This window comes from Arvicola amphibius, chromosome 11, assembly GCF_903992535.2.
Source record: "Arvicola amphibius chromosome 11, mArvAmp1.2, whole genome shotgun sequence".
Lineage (NCBI taxonomy): Eukaryota > Metazoa > Chordata > Mammalia > Rodentia > Cricetidae > Arvicola > Arvicola amphibius.
Genome location: NC_052057.2, coordinates 47,171,024 through 47,197,556, shown reverse-complemented (window position 1 = coordinate 47,197,556; position 26,533 = coordinate 47,171,024). Strand labels below are relative to the sequence as shown.

The 26,533-nt window shown below is 45.0% G+C and overlaps 1 protein-coding gene across 1 annotated transcript in view; it reads right to left on the bottom strand.

Moving 5' to 3' along the window:
* Positions 1-26,533, bottom strand: part of Fndc3b (fibronectin type III domain containing 3B) — a 301,266-nt gene that overhangs the window by 197,104 nt on the left and 77,629 nt on the right. The window contains 1 exon segment of the mRNA XM_038347774.2: positions 10,935-11,010. Coding sequence (XP_038203702.1) covers positions 10,935-11,010 — 76 coding nt within the window.

Here is a 26,533-nt window from a genome sequence, read left to right as displayed (position 1 = left end):
AAAGTAGAAGTCTCAAGCAATAATTGAATACCTCACTTTCAAATAAAAAAAAATCTGAACTCTTGAAATATGTCACATTACAATTTATTCAAACGTTAGGATTCTTGTGAAAGTAAAAATTTAAAAAGAGAAATTTGGTAGTCACAGAGTATGAGCAAATGACGGCTGGCTTCGCCACTGTGTGGTGGGGACCCCAAGGCTCTGGTGAGAGGGACCAGGTTGGACAGAAGTCATCCCTGCATCAGGAGACCCCACTGCTCTTCTCTGGAAGCTCAGAGATTTGTCAGATTTTCTTAGTTAAAAGCAAAGAGAAATTTTTCAGCTGTAACCAACCGGCTTTTATTGCATGGGCCCAAATCCAGTGACCTTTGACATAAACCTGTCTGTAGAAAGTGGCACGAAGCAGAGAGCGTGGACAGCCCAGTTAGCAAGTTAGACCAGTGCAGGCCGAGGCCACCTGATTGGCTTTCCTGCTGAACCATTCCCCATCCTTTTCAGCACTTGGGCTCAAACTCTAAAGACTCTCACTTGCCTCTGGCTAATTCCTTGCCTTCTGATTGCTCTGGGAGCGCCAAGAAGCAAGCAGAATGCACCTGTTGTTCTTGAGTTCTATCTGAGCTGGAGGTTGGCATTCCCTTTGCTTCTGAAGAATGTTAATTGCAAATACCAGCATGGCAGGTGCAATAAGAAGTCAAAAAATGATCAATAAAGTCAGTTCAAAAAACAGTCAAAGAACGCCTACTCCCCCACCCCCTCGCACCCCTATATCCTCCAGACTCTAAGACACTCCTTGGCGTTTAGACTGTTGTAGACAACTGCTCTGGGAATAAACAATGTGAGCCTCCAACGGGTCTTTAAATGTGAGCCCAAAGTTCTAAACTTCTACAATGGGCCCCTGTCTACACGGAGCAATGAAAAATGACAGAAGCAATCCTGTGATCTGTGTTACCATGGCACCCCCTCTCCTCAATGAGACCCTCCCAGGCTGCTCCCCTCTCCTGCAGCCAGGGCTCAGGCAAACAGGCTCCTGTCTCCTGAACTGACTCACTTCCTTTCTCCCTGGTTTTCTGCTTGAGCCCTTTCCTGTTTCTTGAGATTATTTTCCATGTCAGACCTCCCACTTTTGATTTGCCCCCCACTTTGGGGCTTGCCTGCACTGTGACCAGCTGATTGAGACATGTGCTTGCTTCTTACAAGCATTCAGATTATGTTTCACATCTCTTTAAGTTTCCTAACTCAGAAATCTCCAAGAACTAGGCTCTAAAATACCACTAGGAGTCCTTCCTAATACTAGCATTATGTGGGAACCGAGGCAAAGAGAAGAGAAAAGGAACTCCCCAAACAAACAAAGCCTTCCAAAGCAGAGTCCTGGTGCAGACTTCAGTTCACTAGAACTAAATAGAACAAGAAAGAGGAAAATTTCAGACTCACAAAAAGGAAAACGATTCTATGAACTAATGCCTTAAGAAATCTGTGTGTAAACTGGCACTGGTGCACAAATCTTTAATCCCAGTACTCAGGAAGGCAGAGGCAGGTAGATCTCCATGAGTTTCAGGACAGCCAGGGCAGGTACACAGGGCAACCCCATCTCAAAAGCCCAAAACAAACAGAAGTGTGATGTATACATGTGTACATGCTTCTATATGTGCAGGTACATGCAAGTGGATATGTTTGTGTGTGCATGTGCAGGCCAGAGGTTGACATTGGCTGTTTTTCTCATTAGCTCTGCACTTTAACTTAAGATTTATTCTTATTATTTATATTTATGTATTATTTACATGGGTGTGTGTGCCACACTTGGGGGAGAGTACCCAGGAAGCCAAGAACAGTGATTGGAGCTGGAGTTACAGGTGTTTGTAGTGACCCAACAAGAGCACTAGGAACCAAACTCTGGTCCTCTGTAAGACCAGCAAGCTCTCTTGACTGCGGAGCCATCTCTCCTGCTCCTACCATATTTTTGATGGTTTCTCATGAATCTGGAGCTTGCCAATTGACTGGACTGGCTGACCTGTGTGGTCCAAGGAGCCTCCTATGCTGGCCTCTCAGTGCTATGGTTATAGGCATGTGTACGTGCCCATAAACCCGGCCTTTCTAGTTCAGTGCAAGTATAGAAGCAAAGCTTTATATTAAAAGAAGAAAAAAAAAACAGAAAAATTTAGGCAAAAACTAAAAGACTACAAGCCATGAAGTTAAATGTGACAGACAGCTGGGTAAGGTGGCATTGTTCGCTCTACTGGGTTGCCTGACAGGGGAAGATCTGTGACATTTAAAGAACTCCAAACAGTGGTGTCACCTTCAGAGGTGACATTTTAATCGCTGATTAACAAGCCTGAAAAGCAAAAGGGTTCAGAAGGTGCATTCCTGTTGCATAATTCTTGAGCATATTATTTTGAAGTGTTAGGACAAAAATGTAAAGACATCTTTAAAAATAATCACCGTACCTCCAGAGCGTATTCTGTAATGACAGAGGGTAGAGTAACAACGACGAGGAGTTGTTCAGCATCTACCTGTGACCTGGAGCTTGGCTTGCCTTGTTCCTGGTGCTCTCGCTGTGACTCAGAAGGTGTTCTTTTTTCCTCTTCTTTTTCTTGAATATGCATGTATGGTGTGTGTGCATGCAAGTATGCATGTTCATAGGTATATGTACATACAAGTATGTATGTTCCTAGGTATGTGGGTATACAAGTGCACATGTTCACAGGTGTGTGGACATTCAGGTATGCATGGTTGTAGGTGTGTGGGTATACAAGTGTACATGTTCACAGGTGTGTGGACATGCAACTTGAGGATGTCACAGGCTAACAGGTGTTTTCTTCTGTCACTCCTCACCTCAATTTTTGAGAGTGTCTTCCACTAAACCTGGAGCTCACCACTGTGGCCAGGCTAGCTAGCAGCAAGACCCAAGGACTCACCAGCTGCCTCCATCTCCAGGATACTGGGATGACAGGTGTGCAGCGCCATGTATAGCACTTGCATGGGTGCTGGGAATCTAAACTCCGGTATTCCTGCTTGTGCAGCAAGCACCTGAACTGAGCCATCTCCGCAGCATCTCCTTTAGACACACGGCAGTCCTTCAATACTGACACTGTTCTAAGTTTAGAGAAGTGGAAACTGAGGGGAACAAACTGGAAGGGACTCGCTGCATAATTTATAACAGTTATTTCATTTGTGATATTTTTACTTTTAATTACACACACACACACACACACACACACACACACACAAACTCACATGTATGCACACAACAATACCCTGAAGAAGCCAGGTGAATGTGGCAGATCCCCTGAAGCTGGTGTTCTAAGCAGTTGTGAGCCACCTCACATGGGTGCTGGGAACTGAACCAGGGACTTCTGCAAGAGCAGCAAGGGCTCTGATGTGCTGAGCCACCTTGTCCAGGCCCCAGTGCAAAGAGCTCTAGGCCAGGCAATGGCACTTTAGAACCTTTCCGAAATACCTTACTGCCTGTGGTCATTCATTTCCAGTGTCAACTTCCCTGAACTTAGAACCACCTAAAAGACACTCCTCTGAGAATGTCTGTAGAGGATTTCCAGAAAGGTTTATCTGAGGAGGGAAGATTCCCTCTACATGTGGACAACACCAACCTATGGAGGTACCCAAACTGAATAAATAAAAAGGAAAAAGCAAGCCGAATACCAGCACTGTTTCCTGATAGCAGATACAAGGCAGCAAACCCCGTGTTCCCACCATGACATGACGGGTGTCCAGGTGTTCTCAAAGTGTGAGCCAATATAAGTGCCTCCTCCTTAAATGGTTTTTGTAACATGTGGGAGGAAAGTCACTAATACATTGCCCTCTTAGTCTTACACAAGAACAGGACATATTAAATTAGATAAAGACAGAAAGAAGGCTAAGAGCTGATGGCAACGTCCACAGATGGGAGGCATCCTGAGAGGACCTGCTTTCCTGGGTATAGTAAGAGGGTCTAAAAGCCTGTGTGGGAATAGCTGCTCAGCCTTTGTGTGAAACTGAATGGGTATGTCCAAAGAAGAGCAACATCCAAGGCTCGGGCTACAGGAGGCCATCTCTGAATGTGGACAACGGTGCCATTGTGCTCCAGACAAGCCTATAGCTGAGCAGGGTGCATGGTCCAAAGAGCTCCAGCAGAAAGGTTTCCACAGGTGCCAGTACCAGCACCCGGGGACGCAGCCTACTGGAAAGAAGCAGTGGGCTGGAGGCTGGACCTTCACCTAACTGATCTCCACAATAGGACTGTAAGTTCCTCCCCACTATAAATCATACAAGTACTTTGAGAAGACAACTGACATTGTGTACAATACTAGATAATGATGATGACGATAACAACAGTGACTACAACGACAATGATATGTCAATAATTATGACACTGATAATAGCATTCACAACTAATTTTCTCACAATCCTATCAGAGAGTCACTGCCACTGGCCCCATGGTAAGTCCACAGACACACATCTGCTGGGGAAGGTGTCAGGCACTGATGGAACCCGGTTCTATGACACCACTCGGTGCCCATGTGACGAAGGCAATCTGCACACTCCTAGCCCTCGGTCTCCCTGTCCATACCCTGGACTTCCTGCTCTGCCTCCTTGGGTATCTGCCAGCCCGTGTGGAGAAGACTCTGCGAGTGAACTGCCAGCTTCAAGGCAGTCAGCTGCCTGCTCTGAGGGGCGTGTCCGTCAGGTCAGCATACGAGAGACAGATGTGGCACACACAGCGATGCATTGTTCAGTCCATGTTTGGAAAAAGACATGGCCTATGAAGTGAAGCTATGGAGCATCCCAGGGAAAAGGTGTGCCTCAACACTGGCGGCATGCCTCTCTGTTCATGAGAACAGATCTAAGAATAGAGAGGGTTTTTTTTTTTTTAAAAAAAAAAAAAAGCTAGAAATGGAAACACACGAACAGGTGAAGGAATAGTTTGTCTTCAGGGAATATTCAAGTCTTGTGAGTTGTGGCAACCCAGCTCAGGGACGGAGTATTAACCTAGCTTGCAGGAGGCGTGTGTTTCATACCCCGTATAATCCAGATTCTCCTACAAGCTCAGCTATCCGTGGCTTGGAGTCTCCCAGGAGGGATGAGCTCTTTCTCATGTACAACACCTCTGGGACATTGTGAAAGATGGCAAGACACTGAGGCGAGCCTGGGCAAAAAATCTATAAGTTTCAATGCTCAGATTTTCAAATCGCAGAATCTCCTCAGCTGGTTGGAATCCTTCACCAAGTCCAAAGCAGCTTCTCATGGAGAAAAATGAGCCACCACATCCTAACCCCAGACAGAAAGAATCACTTCTAATATGGATAGGTCACAAGTGAAGATATACCATCAAACCATCATTTCCATACCCAACATCCTGAAATAAGGAAAGCAGTAGGTACACTCAGGCTACAGTAACTTTGCCTTCACACCACCTCAAGATTCACCCCAAAACAAAACATGGTTTCATTTAGGCCCAGGCGGGGTTGGCTTTGGAAGCACAGAAAGTCATCTCTCTTTCCTTGGTTTTAAGTTAGAGAGTAATTTCTCATTAATGCCCAGCTCACATTTAAGAAGCTGAAATTACAGTCTACCTCAGCTTGTGAAGCCCAGCTACAACACCGTTCACAGCAAGGAGCAACCTGAGTTCCCTCAGACCTCGGACCTGCCGTGAAGTTGTTGGAAAGGGTGAGAGCCACTGTTTCCATCCGTCCAAATCTAACAGATGCACTGGAAGGACACAATGTTTCTGAAGGAACATCGGGTGCCTGGGTGCCCTGTGCCGCTCTGCCTGCTGAATCACATGTTGGGGGAAAGGGACAAACAGGGAAATCCAACATGAACTCCTTTCAATGGTGTCATTCACAGAGCCGCAGAGCACAGCGCAGTGTCCGTCAAGGACGCAGTTCCCACACTCTCCCCGTAGGAGAAGAATGGCGTGGAGCTGGGGAGGGCTGCGCGCACTGTAAGGGATGCAAAGCTTCTTTATCTCAGTGCGGCTCTACAGTCATGTCTCATGTTTCCTCCAGATGCTGCTGTCATGTCAAGGTCTTGACCCACTTAACACAAGTTAGCAGAATAATGCTGTTGTAAAGAAATACCAAAATTATTCTGGACAAAACAGTGGAAAGGGAACATTCTTAGATAATAATGTGTTTATTAAAATAATGATGCTTTCTAAGCAATTTAATCTTTTTTGCTTAAACTGTCATGGCATTCCTATATTTTTTCAGGCCTTAAAACAGAAAAACTGTATCATTTACAGAAGGTCATTATGATAAGTCTTCACAACATAAAGATGGTTCGCTGGGGATGTTAGCCAATGGTAGAAGTGCTCGTGCAAAAATCCTGGGTTCAGTCCCAATTCCCAGCACCAGGGAGAAAAGGAAGCAGAAGTGGGTGGAGGAGGGAGGGTGGAGAGAAGGGTGGAGGAGGGAGGAAGAGAATGAGCATGCGCAGGAGCAACTGATGAAAGGAAAGAAGCTGCTGAATGTTTCTCTAAATCAAACAGGAGGCTTCGAGCATCAGCGTGATTGAAATTCTCAAAGTTCGGGGGAGATTTCTGAGAAAGCATATTAACTCAACCTAATTAAACTCTCACTGAAAGAGTAAAGTGTAAAAGACTCACACTTGGCATAACGCAAACTAGCATGAGTCCACTCACAATCAAGCTGGGCTGCTGGGGAGCAGGGTGGAGGAGCGCTGACCTTTCTAGTCTAACCTAGGGAAAGGCTCACATCCATAACCAACCCGGGTGCTGCTCCTCTACCTGCTCCTCCCTAGCCTAGACAACAGTCCAAGTGGACTGGCAGTGGTCCAGGAGGGCTCTAGGAACAGGCGGACCTAAGGCCTTCCAGGAAGTGGAATGTTTGTTTTGGCAGGATGCTGCAGAGAGCAGAGAAACGGCCCAGATAAAGAGATGGCATGTGTGAACAGGAAGGAAGGTTACCCTGCCAGCGCCTCGGCTCAGACAGGGACACGACAATAACGAGACCCACACTGCGTCTATTAATTCCTGACTGTAAGCAAAGGCCAGAATTCATATTGATTACTAAGACTCTTTTCCTTGTCTGTTCTTATGCAGTTTTGTCTGACCAAAGAAGGAAAATTATTTGGTCTCTGCTGCTACAGGTATTGTACAGTCTCCAAGTGGCTATATGCTGTGCCCTGTGGTGGTCCCCTCCAACACTTAGGATTCATACTTCATGGAAAATATTGAGAAATATTCCATCAGCAATGAGTCTGCCTTCACAGCATATTGTATGTTTCCTGTGTTGTTCTTCCTTCGTTATCACCAAGGACATTCCCAAAAATACAATTTTTTTTCCAAAGCAATCCTATTCTTCAACATTAATCTGCTCTTAACTTCCAAGTGGCTATTTAATGACATCACGCTGAGTTTCTGAGGTCTTTTTTAGTGAAGCCATAATGATGTAGAGAGAAAGTTATGTGGCAAATCAATTAAACTATAAACAAAAGGACTGACCTCAGTATGATTTCAAGATTTCCAGAAGTCTAATCTTCTATCACTAGCTTACCCAAAAGCATCCTCTAGCCTGCTGGCTGCTGTGCAAAGCCAAGTTAGCAGGCTAACGATCCCAACCATGGCGTAAAATAATGTGTGCGCCTAAGAATTTCTAGGATGGTCGCCTCTACTAATGACTTATACTGATAAATTAACCAGGGCAATCTCATTCTCAATTTAAAGACTTCTTTCAGAGGGCGGTACAATATGACTCAACTTCTGATTCTTTTTTTTTCCATAGGTTTTGACAAGGCATGAGGGGCTGGGAGATAGTTCTCCCAGGGAAGGAGATTGCTTTGCAAGCATAGAGGCTTAAACCCAATCCCCAGACCCACATTAAAAAACTAGGCATGAGCTGGGTGGTGGTGGCACATGTCTTTAATCCCAGCACTGGGAGGCAGAGGCAGAGGCAAAGGCAAACAGATCTCTGTGAGTTCAAGGCCAGCCTGGTCTACAAAGTAAGTTCTGGGACAGCCAGGGCTGTTACACAGAGAAACCCTGTCTCAAAAACCAAAAAGAGAGAGGAGGGAGGGAGGGGAGGGAGGGGAAGGAGGGAGGGAGGGAGGGAGGGAGGGAGGGGGAGGAAGGAAACTAGATCTGGGGCTCACTGGTGAGAGCCTCGCCTAGCAGAAAAGCTCAGGACAATACAGTCTTACAAGGTGAATGGTAAAGTGAGTCTGCAGCTATGCAAAGCAGCTCTGCCTCTTTCTGGTCCTCGAGTCCTCCTGCTGGCATCCTGTCCCAAGGCTTCTTCCTGGGTAAATCTTGTAATGTGGCTGACAGACAGAAAACCACAAGGCATGGAAATAAAGAAGCTGGGCTATGGAGTCAGCCACATCAGGACATGAGCTTTCAGAATATGTGTCAATACATACATACCTCCGCCTCCTCACGTGTCTGTCATAGTCACTAAAGAAGAGTATACAGAGCCGGGCGGTGGTGGCGCACGCCTTTAATCCCAGCACTTGGGAGGCAGAGGCAGGCAGATCTCTGAGTTCGAGGCCAGCCTGGTCTACAAGAGCTAGTTCCAGGACAGGCTCTAGAAACTACAGGGAAACAGGGAAACCCTGTCTCGAAAAACCAAAAAAAAAAAGAAGAAGAAGAAGAAGAAGAAGAAGAAGAAGAAGAAGAAGAGGAGGAGGAGGAGGAGGAAGAGCACACAGTATAGCCTGAGTGCAATAAATGCTACAGCAACAAGGATGAAATCCTCATTAACGGAAGGAAGCCATAACACCCTGCGCCAGAAGTTGCTATAGACAGGCAGCCCCCACATCCTACTGACTGAATCAACACATGTGGGTGAGCAGTTCACAGTGGCTGGGTGCCTGCCTGTGCTCTAGACCTGGGGGCAAGGCTTGTGGGTCCACCTGCCGGCTACTTATCTTCCCCACTTCTAAGCTCACCCAGTTGCCCCATCCACCCTAGAACCCTAGCACAGCGTGTAGTTCCTGGTCCCTGCCTCTCTCATTCTGTATGGTGGCATTTCAGCTAACTGGGCCAGAGACCTCCATGCCCCAAATTGTAGAAAAGAACAGAGAATAGGAAGGCTGAGGCAGCCAAAGATAATGAGACTTCATAACTCTGCTTTAGTCAAAGGCATTCTTAAATCACTGGGAGGGTGTTAGTATCACTTATCACCAAAATCATGAATAAACACAAAGGCCCCTGTGAACAAAGCAACGTACTTCCAGCATTGCCTGCAGAGCACACCGGTTACCAAAATGGACTCAAGTTCTAATGAACAGGTCAACTCTATGAATATGTAGACACATGTCTAAGCACATGTACTAAATAGTCACATTTGTATCCATACACACACTCCTGCAAAACCAATTTAAAAGACCTATGCTGATCTGCACAGCAATTTGCTTCTAGATGTTCCATGTGGCTCCACTGTCACCATAACCAATAGAGTCTCAGCTACTTTGGGGTTTGACTGAGATAGAATTTCACAGTAGCCCAGGTTGGCCTTGAAGTCTTACTATGTAGCTGAGGATGACCTTAACTTCAGATCTTCCTGGCTCCGTCTCCCAATTGCTGGATTTTTGAACTGCTTTCTTCCTGAACTGAAAACCTCAGCTTCTACCTACAGAAGTAAGTTTCCATCTAATCTTCTCACGTGAGTCCAGAAGAGATGGACTTGGAGGTTTTTAACTGCAGAAAAGATCCGTTTGTGATGGTACTAGAAGCAGAAAATATCCCATACTATTTCAAAATGGTTGTCAATCTCTTCCTTGACCTGAAGTTTCATCAAACTTCTTCTCAACGAAGACTAAGTTTATAATATAAAAATTAATTGAAACAGCACTGGCTAGAGAGGTACAGTCAGTAAAAAAAATCATTTAACTCCAATTAAAATTCACTAGGCTTAAATCTTTAACATATGTTCATTTCTTTAAGTTATAAATTACTGTTCTTCCAAATCCAAGCAGTAAAGCAAAGATCTGTTGCCATGAAGGCCACTGCAGTAAAGCCAAGACAACACGAGTTTCCTCTCTCCTAATAGGTACTGATAAACATAGCCAGGTTTTATAAATTAATCTCCTGGTTAGATTCTGTCTAATCAATAGCCTAACACTGAGCTCAATTTCATCACAATTTACTCCCTGCCCCACAACCCAACCACTAACAAGAAGAGCTCTCATGAGCTACACTTCCAACCGGGTCACAGCCGCAGTGCAGGGTTGGCAGCGTCACTCCACAGGGAACGCCCCAGGGATCAGCACGCCTGAGTGAAGACCTCTATCCGTAGTGTCTCACTCACACATAGGTCTTGTTTAGGGACAAGATTCTGGGGACAGTGGACTACAGTAAGCTTGGTGGTGATCTCAGGAGGGACATTTTACATGTGGGAAAAGGCATGAACCATCAGGGGCCATGGGGTAAACAGTGCCTGGCAGCTGCCTCCTGGTATTCATGACCTTGATTTCCCATCTGCAGGAAGGTGGGGGGCAGAGCCCTGACCCCTCTTATCTTGACGTTAGTCCCTCTGATGAAGTCAGCGGTCACATACGTACATAACTCCATCCTCTGCAGAGGAAATGAGCGAACATTCTACGAGGAGCCTCACAAAACCCAATGACACCAACGGGGATCTGAGTGTCTGGATGCATATCTAGCCTTGTCAGAAGACTGCAGTCCGGACCCACACTTTGACTCAAGCTTTCTGGGCCCCAGAGCCCTGGGACACAGCTAAGCCACTCCCTGGTCCACAGAAACTGAAGGGATGAATGGTCTGTACTATGCCACTAAGCAATGGATAACTAACAGGTATCCAGTACATAATACCACTGGATATATCATAATAATATAGACTTGAGACCGACTGTATGACAGAAGAATAAAGAGAAGATATATTTGCTTGCAGGAAATCATATGTAAACACACAGGGAATATTTACTTCCCCTTGGTTAGAATGTTTATCGAGAACCTTCCTTACCCTGGATGCACTGCAGTGTCCCATCCTCGGCTCTGATTGTAAAGGTCTCACCCGGGTTAACTTGGACGAGAATAACCTGTGAGAACAGCACAGAAACTTCCAGTTAGCACCAATGCACACACATCTGTTTCTCTTCCGATTGAGGTTCTCTACTTGGCAGGAAGCACGTGACACCAAACCAGCACAAAATTTAGGGTATAAATCTTAACTCCACTCAAAGTTTGGGAAACATAGGAAAATGTGCATTTGCACACAGCCTAGTATACTGTCCCATATTGTTCATATTATATAACTAATGCTTGATTACACTACACTTTTTCTATGGAAAATACAATTTTCTTTTCTCTTTCATGAGTTTAGACACAAACTTTAGTTATAAAAACAACACACACACAAACTTTACATACAAAGGAAAGCCGCACAAGAAATGACCATTTGACCAGCCACCACTGGGAGACACGGTTGCATTAAATAACAGTAGAAGGCAATTCACAAAATTAAAAAGGTTGGAAAAGAAGATCTGCATATAAAACAAACAGCATAAAATAAATGAACCTCAGCAAACACTCAAATGTTTCAATACATAACCTAGAATTAGTGTTTTCTTCACATGCACACAGATATTTAACATTAGAAAATAACTTCCAAATCACGCGATGGGAAGCAAGCACGATGAGGCAGGATCTCTCCAGCGGCCTCGCGGATTTGGTGCTAATCAAAGGACAACAGGGAAAGTTGCCGATTTAAAACTGAAGACAAATAAGGTTCCGTGCGTTAGCAGGGACGACCAGCACCGTCACGTTGTCCGCAGGCACTGACCACAGCGCTGTCATTCCCCCACGGGCCTGGCAGAAAGCCTGCTCCAACACCGAAATCTTCAAGCAAGGCCCCTCATTCCTGAGCGCGGTCCTCTGCACACAATACTGCTTCTGTAAACAGCTAGAGTCTACTCTTTTCTCTAGAACTCACAACCTCACTTAACTAAATACATTACTAATTATTTTTAGCAGTTGCTTCCTTCTTTAACTGAGGTGCTACAAGGATATGACCTGACTGACTAACCCCATGGGTGACAATACTTTCCCTGAATGAATAATGTTTGCAAAATCTAAGGAAAACTGTCTCAATGGATTAGTCAGGAATTAAGATTTCATAAAGTTAGAGACTGGAGAGAGGGCTCAGTGGTTCAGAGAGCTCACTGCTTTTGCTGAGGACCTGAGGTCATTCCCCAAACCCACACAGTGCTCACAGTCACCTGCAGCTCCAGTTTCAGGGGATCCAACGCCCTCTCCTGACCTCTGCAGATGCATGTGGCACAATTACTCATGTAGGACCACACATATACACAAATTTAATTTTTTTATTTTAAAGGATCTCATGAGGAGCAATTTAAACACCAACTTCTTTTATGTACCACAATTTATCTACTTTGTAATGCTATTCAGATCAGAGTCACGTCATTTATAATATAAATCATTAACATCCACATATATTGTTCAAATAGTAATTCACAGCAGGAAATAATTTAGAGGCATGAATTTCTTTTAATTAGGAAATACATTAACTGTAAAATCATCAGGATCATTCAGAGGAAAGTAGTCCACGCCTCACCCCAGATGCTTCACTTTATTTTGAAGGATAAATGGTTTCAAGATAATTTGTTTTTCCCCCACCATACTGGCATCAATAATCTTCCAAGCTTTCCCACCCCAGTTCTCACCAATGTGAAGGTGGTGTGCGCCCACCCCAGTTCTAACCAATGTGAAGGTGGTGTGCGCCCACCCCAGTTCTCACCAATGTGAAGGTGGTGTGCGCCCACCCCAGTTCTCACCAATGTGAAGGTGGTGTGTGCCCATCACAGTTCTCACCAACGTGAAGGTGGTGTGCGCCCATCCCAGTTCTCACCAATGTGAAAGTGGTGGGTGCCCACCCCAGTTCTCACCAATGTGAAGGTGGTGTGTGCCCACCCAGTTCTCAGCAATGTGAAGAGGGTGTGCACGCACCCCAGTTCTCACCAATGTGGAGGGAGTGTGTGTCCACCCCAGTTCTCACCAATGTGAAGGTAGTCACCAATGTGAAGGCAGTGAGTCCACCCAAGTTCTCACCAATGTGAAGGTAGTGTGTATCCACCCCAGTCCTCACCAATGTGAAGGCAGTGTGTATCCACCCCAGTTCTCACCAATGTGAAGGCAGTGTGCCATTTTAAGAACTCAAAAGGAAATCCCTTTAGATCTCCAGAGTGATTAAAGCATCTCCGCTGCTTTCCCCAGCCGGAGGTTTTAGTCATTCCCTTAACACGGAAACCGTCTGAGTCAGCTTTGTTTTTACATAAACATACATCACGGCTCTATTACACTACGCCCAGTAAAATAGCACTTCAATAAAGGGAGGGAAATAAGCCCAAGGAGGGGAAGCCACAGAATACAAGGGATAGAAGGCAAAGGGGGAGGAACAGCGAGTGAGGTCTAAGTGGGGAGAGGGATGGGAGAAGAAGACAACGAGGGAAGAAGAACAGAGACAGCAGGATGTTAAGGAAAACCAATGGAAATCTAGTACTTCACAAGCTTCCTAAATCTATTTATTGTTCGTAGAAAAGGGTTTGATAGGACTTAACCTACACAGGGGATAATGCTTGTCCAAAACTCCATTGTCAGGTGTGGGGAATCTCCCCTCAGGTAGTTGGCCAGACCCCCAGAACAATATAAGCTGTTACCATTGCTCTTGGTTGGCCACTGGAATTTGGTGGATAAAACCCTGTTGCTGAAGACTCCAGTACTCTGGTCACAGGAAACAGAGCAATCAGGCTGGTACTGACCCAGCAGCTCCCTCAGTGCAGGCTAACACACACAGTACCAAGAGATGCACTCTAAGCTGCAGGAGAAGGCCATCAGTGCTCCTCCTCAGCTGTGAGCCCTAGGAGCCCAACAGTGGCCAGCACAGTAAGTAATGCTGATGGTTTCAATAGTGGGGTGAATGTCATGGGGGTATCCGACCAATTTCTAATTCAGAGATCCTTTTTCTTTCACGGGCCTTTCTATAACATTGTGGGTTGTATTCTCAGGAACACGTTGACAGATGTGGGGGAGAGAGAGCACATGAACTGGTGGTTGTCAAGAACAGTGGGGGAGAGAGAGTATGTGAACTGGTGGTTGTCAAGAAACAATCTAGGACACAGTCCGGGTGCGGGTCCACTGACATTTTTCCCTGACCTAAATCGACAGGTATTCTTTATAAACTTATTCTTAGAAGTTTAAGCACAAAGCAGATGATTTTGATCCCATCACCATTATGCTAGAATTTGTCTAAGGACTTAAAAAAATACAAGTATCGCTTTCTTTTAAAAAAATTAATACTTTTATTTTTGAGAATTCTATCCATGCATACAATGTATTTGATCACATTCACTAACTCCTCCCAAGCCCACTGTCTACTTCATGTCTTTCCCCCCGCAATGATCCACTGATTTGAATTTGTGTTGCCCAAATATTCATAGGTGTGGGACCACTGGAACGTGACCATGATACCAGAGGCCACGCACTTAAAGAAAACTGACTCTCCATCCCTAGCTGCCAGCCACTGTCACTAGGTCCTCAACCAGAGGCAGGGGCATGGCGCACCTTGCCTCCTTCTAGACCAGAATGTCGAGTGACTGGAAACTGTGTAGCCATGCACAGCTGCAGCGAGCACACAAATGCAGCTCTACTGACTGTGGCCATGCACAGCTGCAGCAAGCACACAAATGCAGCTCCACTGACTGTGGCCATGCACAGCTGCAGCGAGCACACAAATGCAGCTCCACTGACTGTGGCCATGCACAGCTGCAGTGAGCACACAAGTGCAGCTCCACTGACTGGCCATGCACAGCTGCAGTGAGCACACAAGTGCAGCTGTTCTGTCATGGCCAGAAGACTGTTTCCGTCCAGTCCTCCCTGACCTCTGCCTCTTACACTCTTTCTGCCCTATCTTCTATGATGGTCCATGAACCCTGAGGGAAAGGGGCGTGACAGACCCACTTATGGTGGAACACTGCACAGAGACTTACATTCTACGTCTTGACCCTTTGGGCTTGCTGACCACCATCCACTGCACATAAAGTTTTCTGATGAGGTCTGATTACTAATCAGGATAGTTAAATTTAGAGGGTATTTTGATACTATGTTCATTTAGCAAACTACAACAGCAGATTCATCCCTGGGCCTATCAGCTTCTGATCAAGAGGTAAGGATCTTGGTCAGATTTAAAGTATCAGGCATGTACTTTCTTCTGGAGAGTAGGTCTTACTCCTCTTTGACAATTCATGTTCATATGTTCTCTTTTCCCACACAACTGTCAGCAATGAACCAGAGAATACAACCCAATAGAAAAAATGATTTCTGAATTGGTGTCACACCGTCTGCCTACCAGACAGCCTGAAAAGTCATTACAGTATTTTATAATCACTGATACCAGGCCACATTTCAAAGCACTGAAATACCCTGCCTCCTCCAAAATCTTTGTGTAAAGTGTGTGTGTGCTGTACACACACACACACACACATACACACATACACACACACACACACACTAGCTTACAACGTTCAGTTCCTAATCTCCTATACTTCAATTCTTCAGGGAAAAAACGATAGGTAAATGGCCATCATACCAACATATCTCTCCTCAAATGTTCAGTTCATGTAATTTTACTGCTACAGAGTTGCTATGGCAACCAGATTGTAATCTACCAAGCTACCTTAGAAATGAGGCCAAGTTCATGCCTCCTAATGGCGATTTTTCTTCTCACAAAAGCAGAAGTCACACCTGGAATGGACTGCCCACTGTGCCACTGTGACTGTCAATGGCAGAGATAAAAACACAGCTGTGGCACGGCACCCCAGTGGCCTGTCCTGACAGCGGGCATGAATGGGCCACCAGCATCACCTCGCATCGTGAAGCCTGGAGAAGCATGAGCCAGCAAATCCTCTGTGCCGTGCAAGCGGTTCTCCTCTGCCCACCTCTCTCCCCATAGCTGCCTTGCACTGACACGGCTGTTACGAGTTTCCTTTACTGCAGTATGTGAAACCCATCGTCATTTCTGTTCACTCACTGGTCACTTTCTACTTCTCAAAGTCAGCATTAAACCAATTCACATTCATGCTGTGCTGTCTGTCTTTTGTCAAAGCGGAAAGAGGATTTTTGCTTTTGAAATGGTTTCTCTGCGTAGCCGTGGCTATCCTGATACTCGCTCTATGGACCAAGCGTGCCTCAAACTCACAGAGATCTGCCTGCCTCTGCCTCCTGAGTGCTGGGATTAAAGGCACACACCACACAGATTTTACTTTCCCAGATACAGTGACACGGAAGTAAGCTGTCAGAGCAGGAAGAAGGCATGCTTCAAACCTCAGGCTACATTGCTTCATCAGATCTGTTCCAATTGCAAATGCCACCTATGCCAATATGTACACCCATGTACACACACACACACAAACATATAAGCACACGCAAACAGAGTACACATACACCAACCACTTCAGATTCTCAAACTCATACATTCCACACACACCTTTGGCATACACATCTCTCTGGCACAAAACACAATAGACCTCAGGTATAAATGAAGTGTACGGATTTGTTTTCTGAATTCGGTCTCTTTTCTCCAAAAGGGAAGTGATTGTTTGCAAGCAACCAAAACTCACATTTGTAGCAACAATACATTCGAGGAAAATGTCTGGGCTGAAGAAGCAAGGAGGAACTCCTCAAAGATGCTGCAGGAGACAAGAGAGTGCCCGGTGTCGTGCCTGTTCACCCATCCTCCCTGCACCAGATTTCAGTCTGCAGAAGTGCAGGAGCTAAGAGGCCACCAGGTGGGTTCCACAAATACTGGCTCACAACAATGTGACAAAGGCACGGCTGGCAAGACAAACTTGGTCATTCTGCCTCTTCCTGGATTTCAGGACTCTTTCCAAAGGGTTCTAGATGTTCTAATACCTGATTTTCTCAAAAGATCGGAGGTTCACCCGATGAAATTAGTAACCAGATTTTATGGGTGGGAAAATGGAAGCTTAAAGAACACAGAAGAAATTGGCCTAAAGTCATGTGACTAAATGGCTGAGCTAGGCCGGAACCCAGCTCACACTGAGCAGAATGGATGCCTTGCACTCACTAACGTCACTTCACCTCTAAGAGTCATGAACTTCACCATCTGAAGTGACACTAATTCTGCCATCCAATGATGATGATTCCCATGGCAACAGCCAGTGCGCGTCTCCGGGTGCCTCCTCCTGCTTTCCACATCCACTGCTGCTGTAGCTGCCACGTGTGCTCCTGAGGCTCCCTTCTTCCGGACTTGCTCTTCCCCTACATTTATTTCTCTTTTGGTTTCCTGGCTTTTGCTCTAAAAAACTGGCCAGAAAAGCTCTCAGCCATCAGCTCCCAGCAGTCACGGTGGACAGTCTCTATACCTAGTACAGTTTTTCTCTTGTGCAGACCCAAAGAAAAGACTTCCCGGGAAACAAACCTAGGGCTCTAAGGGGAATCTGCACGCTCTTCTTCGGGTGCATGCTAACCAGAGCTCCAGAACGCCTACTTTAACTCCAAAGTAATTCTGTCTTAAACCATCTAAATGATTGGTTCCTTATTTCTTGACATTACAATTTAGCCTTTATCATATTATACATACTCAAAATGGTCTTAAAAGGATAGGAAATACAAGTTGCAGACAAGAAAAAGTACCTCCTAAGCTGAGGATATACCTCAGAAAAATGTTTGCTGTGCAAGCTTCAACTCAGAACCTGTAAGCAAAAATTAGCTAGGCACGGTGGCACATACTTGTAATTCCCTGTGGAAAGGTGAAGACAGGTCAAGTGGATCCCGCAGGTTTGCTGGCCAGCCAGCCTGACCTAGGTTCCAGGTCAAGCAGAGACCCCCAACTCAAAAAGCAAGGTAGATGGTGTCAACCCAAGGTTGACCTCTGACCTTTGTGTACGTGTGCATCCATGTACAGATACATGGATGCACAGGGAGGGAAGGAGGGAGAAATGGAGGGAGGGAGGATAAGAGGGAAAGAGAGAGAAAGAAAATGTATCTCTTATAATTCACTCTTTCAATGGAAAATAAAAAAAAAACCTTAAGTACTCTGAACATGTCACACCTAAGAACAAGCTCCTATGCACATGAAGTCCATCACCTGAAGATGGCGCTCAGGCCAGAGCTGCGTTCCAAGGTTTAATAATATATAAATGCCTTCAGAGCCCTTTAAGGATGTAAATAATGAATCGTTAAGCCACTCTCTGCTAAACTTAGGGTTTTTCTCTGAGTTTAAAAACCAATTAAGATATAACCACATGTCTAAGAATACCAGGACACAGGGAAAGGAGCCAATGAGAAAGGAGGAGGCTTGGTCCCGGCTCTGCCAGGCAGCCCACCTGACCTTTCAAGGCCCGCATTTCCTCATTTATAAAAAGCAGCGAATATTTACCCACCTCCCACAGGGACAGGCCTCACTCAGTTAGTAGTTATTACTAATATGTCTTACCACTGTCAAGTCTGAATTACGTGAGGGAGATTAAAGAAACAATTTACCCAATTTACCATGCTTCATGCCTTCAGTAAAATCTAACGCCAGTAGACTCTCACTTTGAGCCCAGTTTCCGCTCAGTCACTCTGGCTCTCTGCACGTGAACCTACCAAGCATGCGCATTCCGCGCTCTGTTCAGCCTCTTTGGAGCCTGGCAACAGGGTGAGTCTAGAATCTACTTGCAGAGGTTCTGAAATCTAAGTCCCTTACAGCTTTACAATGATGTGACCTGCCTGGAAACACTTCTAATAAAGATTGCCATAATGCAAGCAAGCAGTGAAGGGTTGCTTGCTGTGGAGAGCCCTATCCGGCTGTTTTGGTTTTGAGTTCTTAATTTCAGATATTTTGTATTAATATCTTTGAAATTTAAGTAGCATACCACACAGTTCCATCTACATGAAGTGTTTTTACTATAATCACATAACTGGTAGCCATGACACAAAATATTTTAGGAAATTTTCAACGCCCTGTCTTCATTCCACACCTTCCCCCGATTCCTCCAGCTGTCCACTGTGGACCTTACACGGAGACAGAGGTAACACAGTGAGAATGACTCGGTCACTTCACGTCGTCCACTGTGGACCTTACACGGAGACAGAGGTAACACAGTGAGAATGACTCGGTCACTTCACGTCGTCCACTGTGGACCTTACATAGAGACAGAGCACAGTGAGAATGACTCGGTCACTTCACGTCGTTCCCCGGGCGTCTGTGTCATCTCGTCACCACGCCGTCCCTTCCTTCCGATTGGTAGTCCATCTTAGGAATACTCTCCATTCGCTTCATCCACTCATCAGTTACCTCACAGTTGATTTGTTTCTGAAACGCTGGGCTGTTTTGCATAATCGTGCCCTAAATACTCACAGTCAAATTTCGACGGGAAAATGACTCCTGTTTCTAGAGAACACACTCTGGAGAACCTCTAGCTAACACTCTAGATATTACTCTATGACCAACTCTTTTAGAAGAGCTCACGCAGGCAGAACTACTGAACACTGGCTGTTTAGTCACCCAAAAGTCATCCTCTCCACGCACACTGAAGATGCAAACTCAGAGAGACCCCTCAGGATGCTTCAAGCATTTGGCTTACTTACAGAACGCACTGGGAGTCGCCCACCACACCTGGGTGAAAGAGCTCAACAGTTAAACAAATGACTACCTCGGACCTACATGGTTATACAAATGGATACTTAGGACCATTACACAGTTTAAGGCAACTGTCTTCCTTAAAGATATAAGGAAAAAAGACTGAAAGTTTTCTTTAAAACTGTAGGTAGAGTTTTGTGAAAACAGCCGTGTGTACTGCCAAGACCAGCACTTGGAAAAGAGGCAGGATTTGGAGGTCAAAGCCAGAATGGGCTGCAAATGAGTTCAAAGCTAGGCTGGACTACAGGAGACCTTGTCTGGGGTGGGGGGGGAGGAATGATTTGTCTCAAGAAAACAAAGAGGTAATGCTTTGGAGATGAAGATATGCCTCAGCATTAGGACATTCATCCAACATATACAAGGACCTAGGTACAAACCCGTCGCCGTCATTGTGTGGAGGGAGGGAGGGAAGGCAAATGCTTTCCAGTTTTCTGTTTTGTATTTGAGTACAAGAGCCTCTCCACTAAGGAACTGTGGGAAAGCCAGGCCTAGCACACGCCTTGTCTCAGGAGAGCAGGCCTTGAACACACTCGAATGCCAACTTGTACATCACTGATCTTTCCGAATCTTGCATCTTTCTGCACTAAGTCCACAGTCAGGACAGACACTAGTCTCTGCAGAGTGCACAGGCAAGAAATGTGTCAAAGGTTTCCCAGTCTGCCCTGCGGCTCCTCACCACAGCCCCTTGCTGCACACCAGCACAGAGCTGATTCCCTGCACATCTAATCTGGGGCCAGCTGGTGCACCATGACATCAGTGCTGCTCTCTGAGCCAAGCGTAAGCTCCATCTGGGACAAATAATGTCCAGGCACACTGTGACTTCTTTTGTTTATATACACTGACTAAATATGTCTTGGTGGTAAATGAACTAACTCTTGAGATTTATTTCCCAAAGCCTTCAGAATAATATTCTGCATCCCAAAGAAACTCCCTGTTTAGAGTTCTTTCCAAGGGTGTGTAAGTGATTTTTAACAGAACACATGATTTTGGAACATGTAATTAACATCTTGAGGAGAGTCTAAGTCCAAGCAGCCCTTCCTCAAGCTGAAACAAAGAAAAGGAGGAATTCACTAGCAAGTGGGTGTGGTGAGGGTAACACAGTTCAACACAAAGCCACACGACACTTGATCCCACCTCCTTCGAGACCAATGAAAGCTTTAAGATATAACTGGGCAGCCAAGGGGCCATTTCCCTTCCTTTTGAAGAGTAAAACCCATCTTGTCTTTTTACCCTGGCATTACTTAAGAGATATAATTGCAAATTCAGAAAGAAAAACAAACTACCTAATAGTTTCAAGTTCTCTCTCTCTCTCTCTCTCTCTCTCTCTCTCTCTCTCTCCCTCTCTCTCCCTCTCTCTCTCCCTCTCTCCCCCCCTCTCTCTCTCGGCAGGGTGGGGGTGGTCCAGAAGACAGGGTTTCTCTGTGTAGCCTTGACTATCCTGGGACTCACTCTATAGACTAGGCTGTCCTCGAACTCAGAGATCCACCTGCCTCTGCCTCCCTACTGCTGGGGCTAAAGGCATGGGCCACCACCACATTCAAGTCTTCTGACAAGGTTTTTGGAGTCTGAAAACCTGTCTCTAGGATGATTTGCCTTTTGAGTGGAAATGAAGGGTGGGTCTGGGAGAACAGACGAGGGGAGAGGCCCTCTCCTACACCCCTCATCTCTATGGGAAAGATTCTTGGCTACCCTTCTCTGCTCACAGTTATCTCACTAGTGCTGACCCCACTAGTGAGGCAGAGGCAGGCAGATTTCTGAGTTCAAAGCCAGCCTGGTCTACAAAATGAGTTCCAGGACAGCTTGGGGAGAGAGCAATCACACTTGCATCTCAAAATACATGTTTCTGTCTTTCGGGTGATCTGATCTGGTGGTTGTCTGTGCCATAAAAGCCAGAGGCCAAGAAGCAATTACCAGCATAGGCCAGAAGTCTGACAGCATGGAATTCTACTGTTTCTGGGGCTTCACATTATTATAACATTAGGGCTAAGAAGGATGTGACAGAGGGGACAATGGCCATGTAGACAAAGGAAGTAGTATAACCTAAAAGGATCTGAATCCAAGTTACCTAGATAGATGATTAGTGGCAACCTACTTAGAAGGGTGTGTTTTACATGTGGAAATGCAAGAGCGGAAAATGAAGATGCATATCTATATTCAGAATAAGGAGATTCGTGTTTCTAAATTATGTGACTTGTTTGCTATGGTCATTTTTTTGTCATACTGTTATACTACATAGTCATATTTTTAAACTTTTTTATTGATTGTAATGAGCTATACATTTTTCTCTGCTCCCCTCCCTGCCTCTCCCTTCACCTTCTACCCTCTCCCATGGTCCCCATGCTCCCTATTTACTCCTAATTTACTTTTTCCACTTCACATGTAGGTTAGATCCATGTATGTCTCTCTTAGGGTCCTCATTATTGTCTAGGTTCTCTGGGATTGTGAATGGTAGGCTGGTTTTCTTTGCTTTATGTCTAAAAGCCACTTATGAGTGAGTACATGTGATATTTGTCTTTCTGGGTCTGGGTTATCTCACTCAATGTGATGTTTTCTAGATCCATCCATTTGCCTGCAAATCTCAAGATGCATTTTTTTCTGCTGTGTAGTACTCCATTGTGTAAATGTACCACATTTTCTTTATCCATTCTTTAGTCAAGGAGCATTTAGGTTGTTTCCAGGTTCTGTCTATGACAATCAAAACTGCTATAAACATGGTTGAGCACATGTCCTTATGTATGGCACAATTGAGCATCCTTTGGGCATATACCTAAAAGTAGTATTGCTGGGTCTTGAGGAAGGTTGTTTTTTAATTTTCTGAGAAATCACCATACTGATATCCAAAGGGGCTGTACCAGTATTTTACATCTATCATTTGACTACAAAATGCCTACCAGAAACAATTATGTACTAACATATGTCTTAACGTATTCTGGATTTAGAAAAATCTCATCTTCCCACACATATAAATTATTTTTATTATATGATACATCAAAAGCTATCTTATCACATCCAATGTGACAAATACATATTCAAAACAAAAAGACTACAGGTTGGAAATCTATCACATGTCATCATGTTCAAACAACCACATTCCTACATGTGTGTTATGATTAGGGTTCTTAACCTGACAGAATCTAGAGCAGCTGGGAGATGGGCATGCCTGTGGCTACTATCTAGGTTACATGAACTGATCATGGGACAGTTCCCCATAAGGGGGTCTTAGACTGTATAAACAGAGCAAACAAGAGGAGCCCTTGTACTATGTGTTCATCCCATCGCTTTCTGACTGTGGATGCCACATGGCAGCTGCTTCAAGTGGCCCGCATCCTGAACTGTGAGCTCAGATACAGACTTCTCCATTAAGCTGTTCCTGTCCGTGTATTTCACCACTGCAACAGGAAAACAAAGGCCTGTGTCTTAGTTAGGTCTCTAGTGCTGCGAAGAGATCACAGCAACTTCCATAAAGGAAAACATTTCATCGAGGAAGTGGTTAACAGTTTCAGAGGTTTAGTCCATTATCACTACGGCAGGAATTTTTTTATTTAATTCTCAATTATTTAATTTTACTGATAAAGACTCAGGAGCCAAATGCTGGGGTGAAAGCCTGCCAGCTTAGAGAGGCAGAGAAAGCATCCGGACAGCCTTCCCCCTCTGCCAACGTGCCACAGAAAGAACTCCCTCCTATGCTACCATCTCAAACAAAACTCAAACTGAATGTCCCTCCCTCTACTTCCCATACATCTCTCTATCCATCCTCATGACTTCCTCTTTCTCTCTATGAATATTTCCTGTCAACTGGTTGCTTGCTCTGTCTCCTAACCTATGGTCGATTGTGTTTAATCCTGTTTACACACTTTTAAGCAGAAGCTCTTGGGTAAAAGGCGTGTGCCAGGGCTGAGCCACACCACAGCTAGAAGCAGGTTTCTCTAGTAAATAAGGCAATCTTGGCTTCATAGTGTGATCAAATGTCCTGCAACAGTGGGGAACATGGTGGCATGTAGGCACATATGTGTTGGGAGACACCTGGCTCCTTGACTTTCTTTGCCTGCCTCACACCCTTTGCCTGCTGGAGTGAAACAACTTGTTTTCCTGTGCCTGCAGCTGCTCTGAGCACAAGACCCTCATGATTCCTGATGGCAGGGGAGTGAATTCTGGTGTGTTTTGCAGCTGAAAATCCCAAGAGCTGGCGCATGGCTATTAGTTAAGGATCCCTATATAAGCTTCCCTGGAGCACAATAAAGTTGGCATTTGTGCTTCAGGATTACCTGTGTTCCCATGCCTGTGTGTGTGTATGTTTTTAAATCTCCAGCCTAGTTCTGGCTTGCATACCGTCCGTCCCATAGTGCAGGCACTACACATATGGTTCTGGCTGCATCTTGATCAAAGGCAACAGGAAGTAGACCAAGACACTGGGTGGTATCCTGAGCATATATGAGACCTCAAAGCCCACTCCATAGTGAAACACTTCCTCCACCAAGACCACACCTACTCCAACAAAGCCACTCCTTCTACTACCTCTGGGGGACATTTTCCTTCAAACCACCACATTATGTTTTAAAAAAAAAATTTCAGCTAGGCAGTAACAGAAAAGTTTACTTTGTAAAAAACTCCCACTCAAGACTCCATTTAAAGAAGCTACATCTTTACCTCTGGAACACTTACTTGGACCTTGAAACTGTCCATTGTCCCCCAAGTGGACTGTAACAGAAGAACCAATGCATCAGGTTTGGTAAGCACTCTATACAGAAGCTCAAACATTATTCACTGAAAAGCTGGGGCCACAAACAATGCATAGGCTCTAACCTGTCACAGAAACCTTCCTACAAAAACAGCCACCCAAGCTCCCTGCTTCACAATACACATCATCAGGCAAGTCCAACAGAAAGGTTGAATCTGTGTGAGGACATTAAGTATGCCTACAAATGGGAATGATTCCCATCATAATAAAAATACAATACACATATATAAATGGTCAAAGAATAAATTTTTCAAAACTAACCTATGGTATGCATGAGCAAGGGCAAGGGTTAGTAAGTTTAAAATATTCAGATGAAACTGAGTCAAACTCAGAAGCCAAGTGCCATGTGGTAAGACTGTAGGCTGAGAACCACATCGCCACAGAAGCAGCGGCTACTCCTGCCAGTCCCCTGCTGATACCTTAGGACATCCAAGCCAGTGTAGTCGGAACTGCTGGGCTCCCAAATAAACAGGAAAAGTTCAGGGTTTTGTCCTAACCTTCCTCTCTTATCAACAGTTGTTCCTCAGGATTTAAGGGGAATTGGTTAGAGGCCCCATTCTTCCACCATAACCACCAGAATGTAAAATGACCTCAGCTGAGATGGTGGCTGCGCATCTAACGATGCTTGGGGACAGAGGCAAGAGTGTGCAGTGTCCAGGGCCATTTTCAGTTACAGGCTAGTGAGGAACACAGTAGAGCTTGTCCTGAAAACTCAAACCAAGCAACAAAGGGCAGAATATCTGCATATAACCTTCATACATATTCTGCAGGCGTCAAAACATCTCTAAATGCAAATGCTATGTAAATATGCAACACTGGATTATTACTTAGGGGTTAATGACCGAGGACACATGTTGCTTGGGAATATTCAGTGCAGACACCATTTGCCTTCATTTCTGTAAAAATTTTCAATCCACAGCAATTGGGTGAATCTGAGAATAAGAAGCCCAGAGACACAGAAGGCCAACTATTTGGAAAATGAGTCTCCTTTCTTTTTCTTTTAACTATTATCCAAAAGAGGTACATAGGTATAATAAAAAATTAATAAATTAAATGAAATTTTAAGAAAAACTAAGGGGGGTGAGATAGCTCAGCAGGTAAAAGTGCTTGCCCCACACCCAACCTGACAACCTGAAGTCAACTCCTATAACCTACGTAAAGACAGGAGAGAACGAATTCCACAAAAGTTGCCTCCAATCTCCACACATGCTCACGCATACACATGGTATGCATGTACCACACACACACACGCACACCCATGTACCTGCACACACATGGTATGCATGCCACGCACAGGCATGCACATATACACAGTCATTGTATGCATGTACCACACACATGCAAACAAGCATGTACACACAAAAACCATAAAGAATTTTATGTGTAAAGGCTTATGGAAACTTTTTAAAGTAGCCAGTTGTTTAAACTCTGCTTTAAATGAATCAAGTTTGCTCATTTCTCTCATCCTTCATCCATTCAAAAGGATGTCCTGCATGAAACCGGAGATGTGAGACACAGCATGAACAAGAGACGGGACTTCCTTCTAATGAAATGGAATCAGACAAAGACAGCGAAGTTGCTAACAATGGTAAAGCTTGAACCATCAGAGGCTCTCACTGCCTCTGCTGTGCAGCACAGCCCAAGCACACCAGTGCCTGCCTTCATCCCCTGAAGGCAGCTTCACTACCGCCGTTTGCTGGCTACTGCAGACCATTGTTGCCTTTGGCTAATTCAATTCTGAAGTGTCTCTCAACCCAGACAGTTCAGAAATGTCATAATTACATGCTGTGTGTCCTAATTATTGTGGGTGCCACATATAACAACACCTTCCAAAAATACAGATCAACATTCACCTTCCCAAAACCAGGATTCTGCCCATGCTGTGCCTTTTTGGAAGCCTCTGTAGTGAGAAGCAAACCTAACACAAAAAGGACTGAACTATCAGACCACAGACTGTAAGAACTCACACTTTTTCTAAAGTTGCAAGGAGACCCTGGTAGCTAGGGTAGCTTTTCTGCAGCTGGGAAACTGCTCTGGGTGAGGGATGCTCGCTGTCTGTGATTCCACGGAGTCAGTGATGCTAAGAAACAGACAACACAGGGCCAAGGGCGACTAACCACCAGATTGGAACACTGAGGGTTATACAGAATTCAAGGGAAGATAT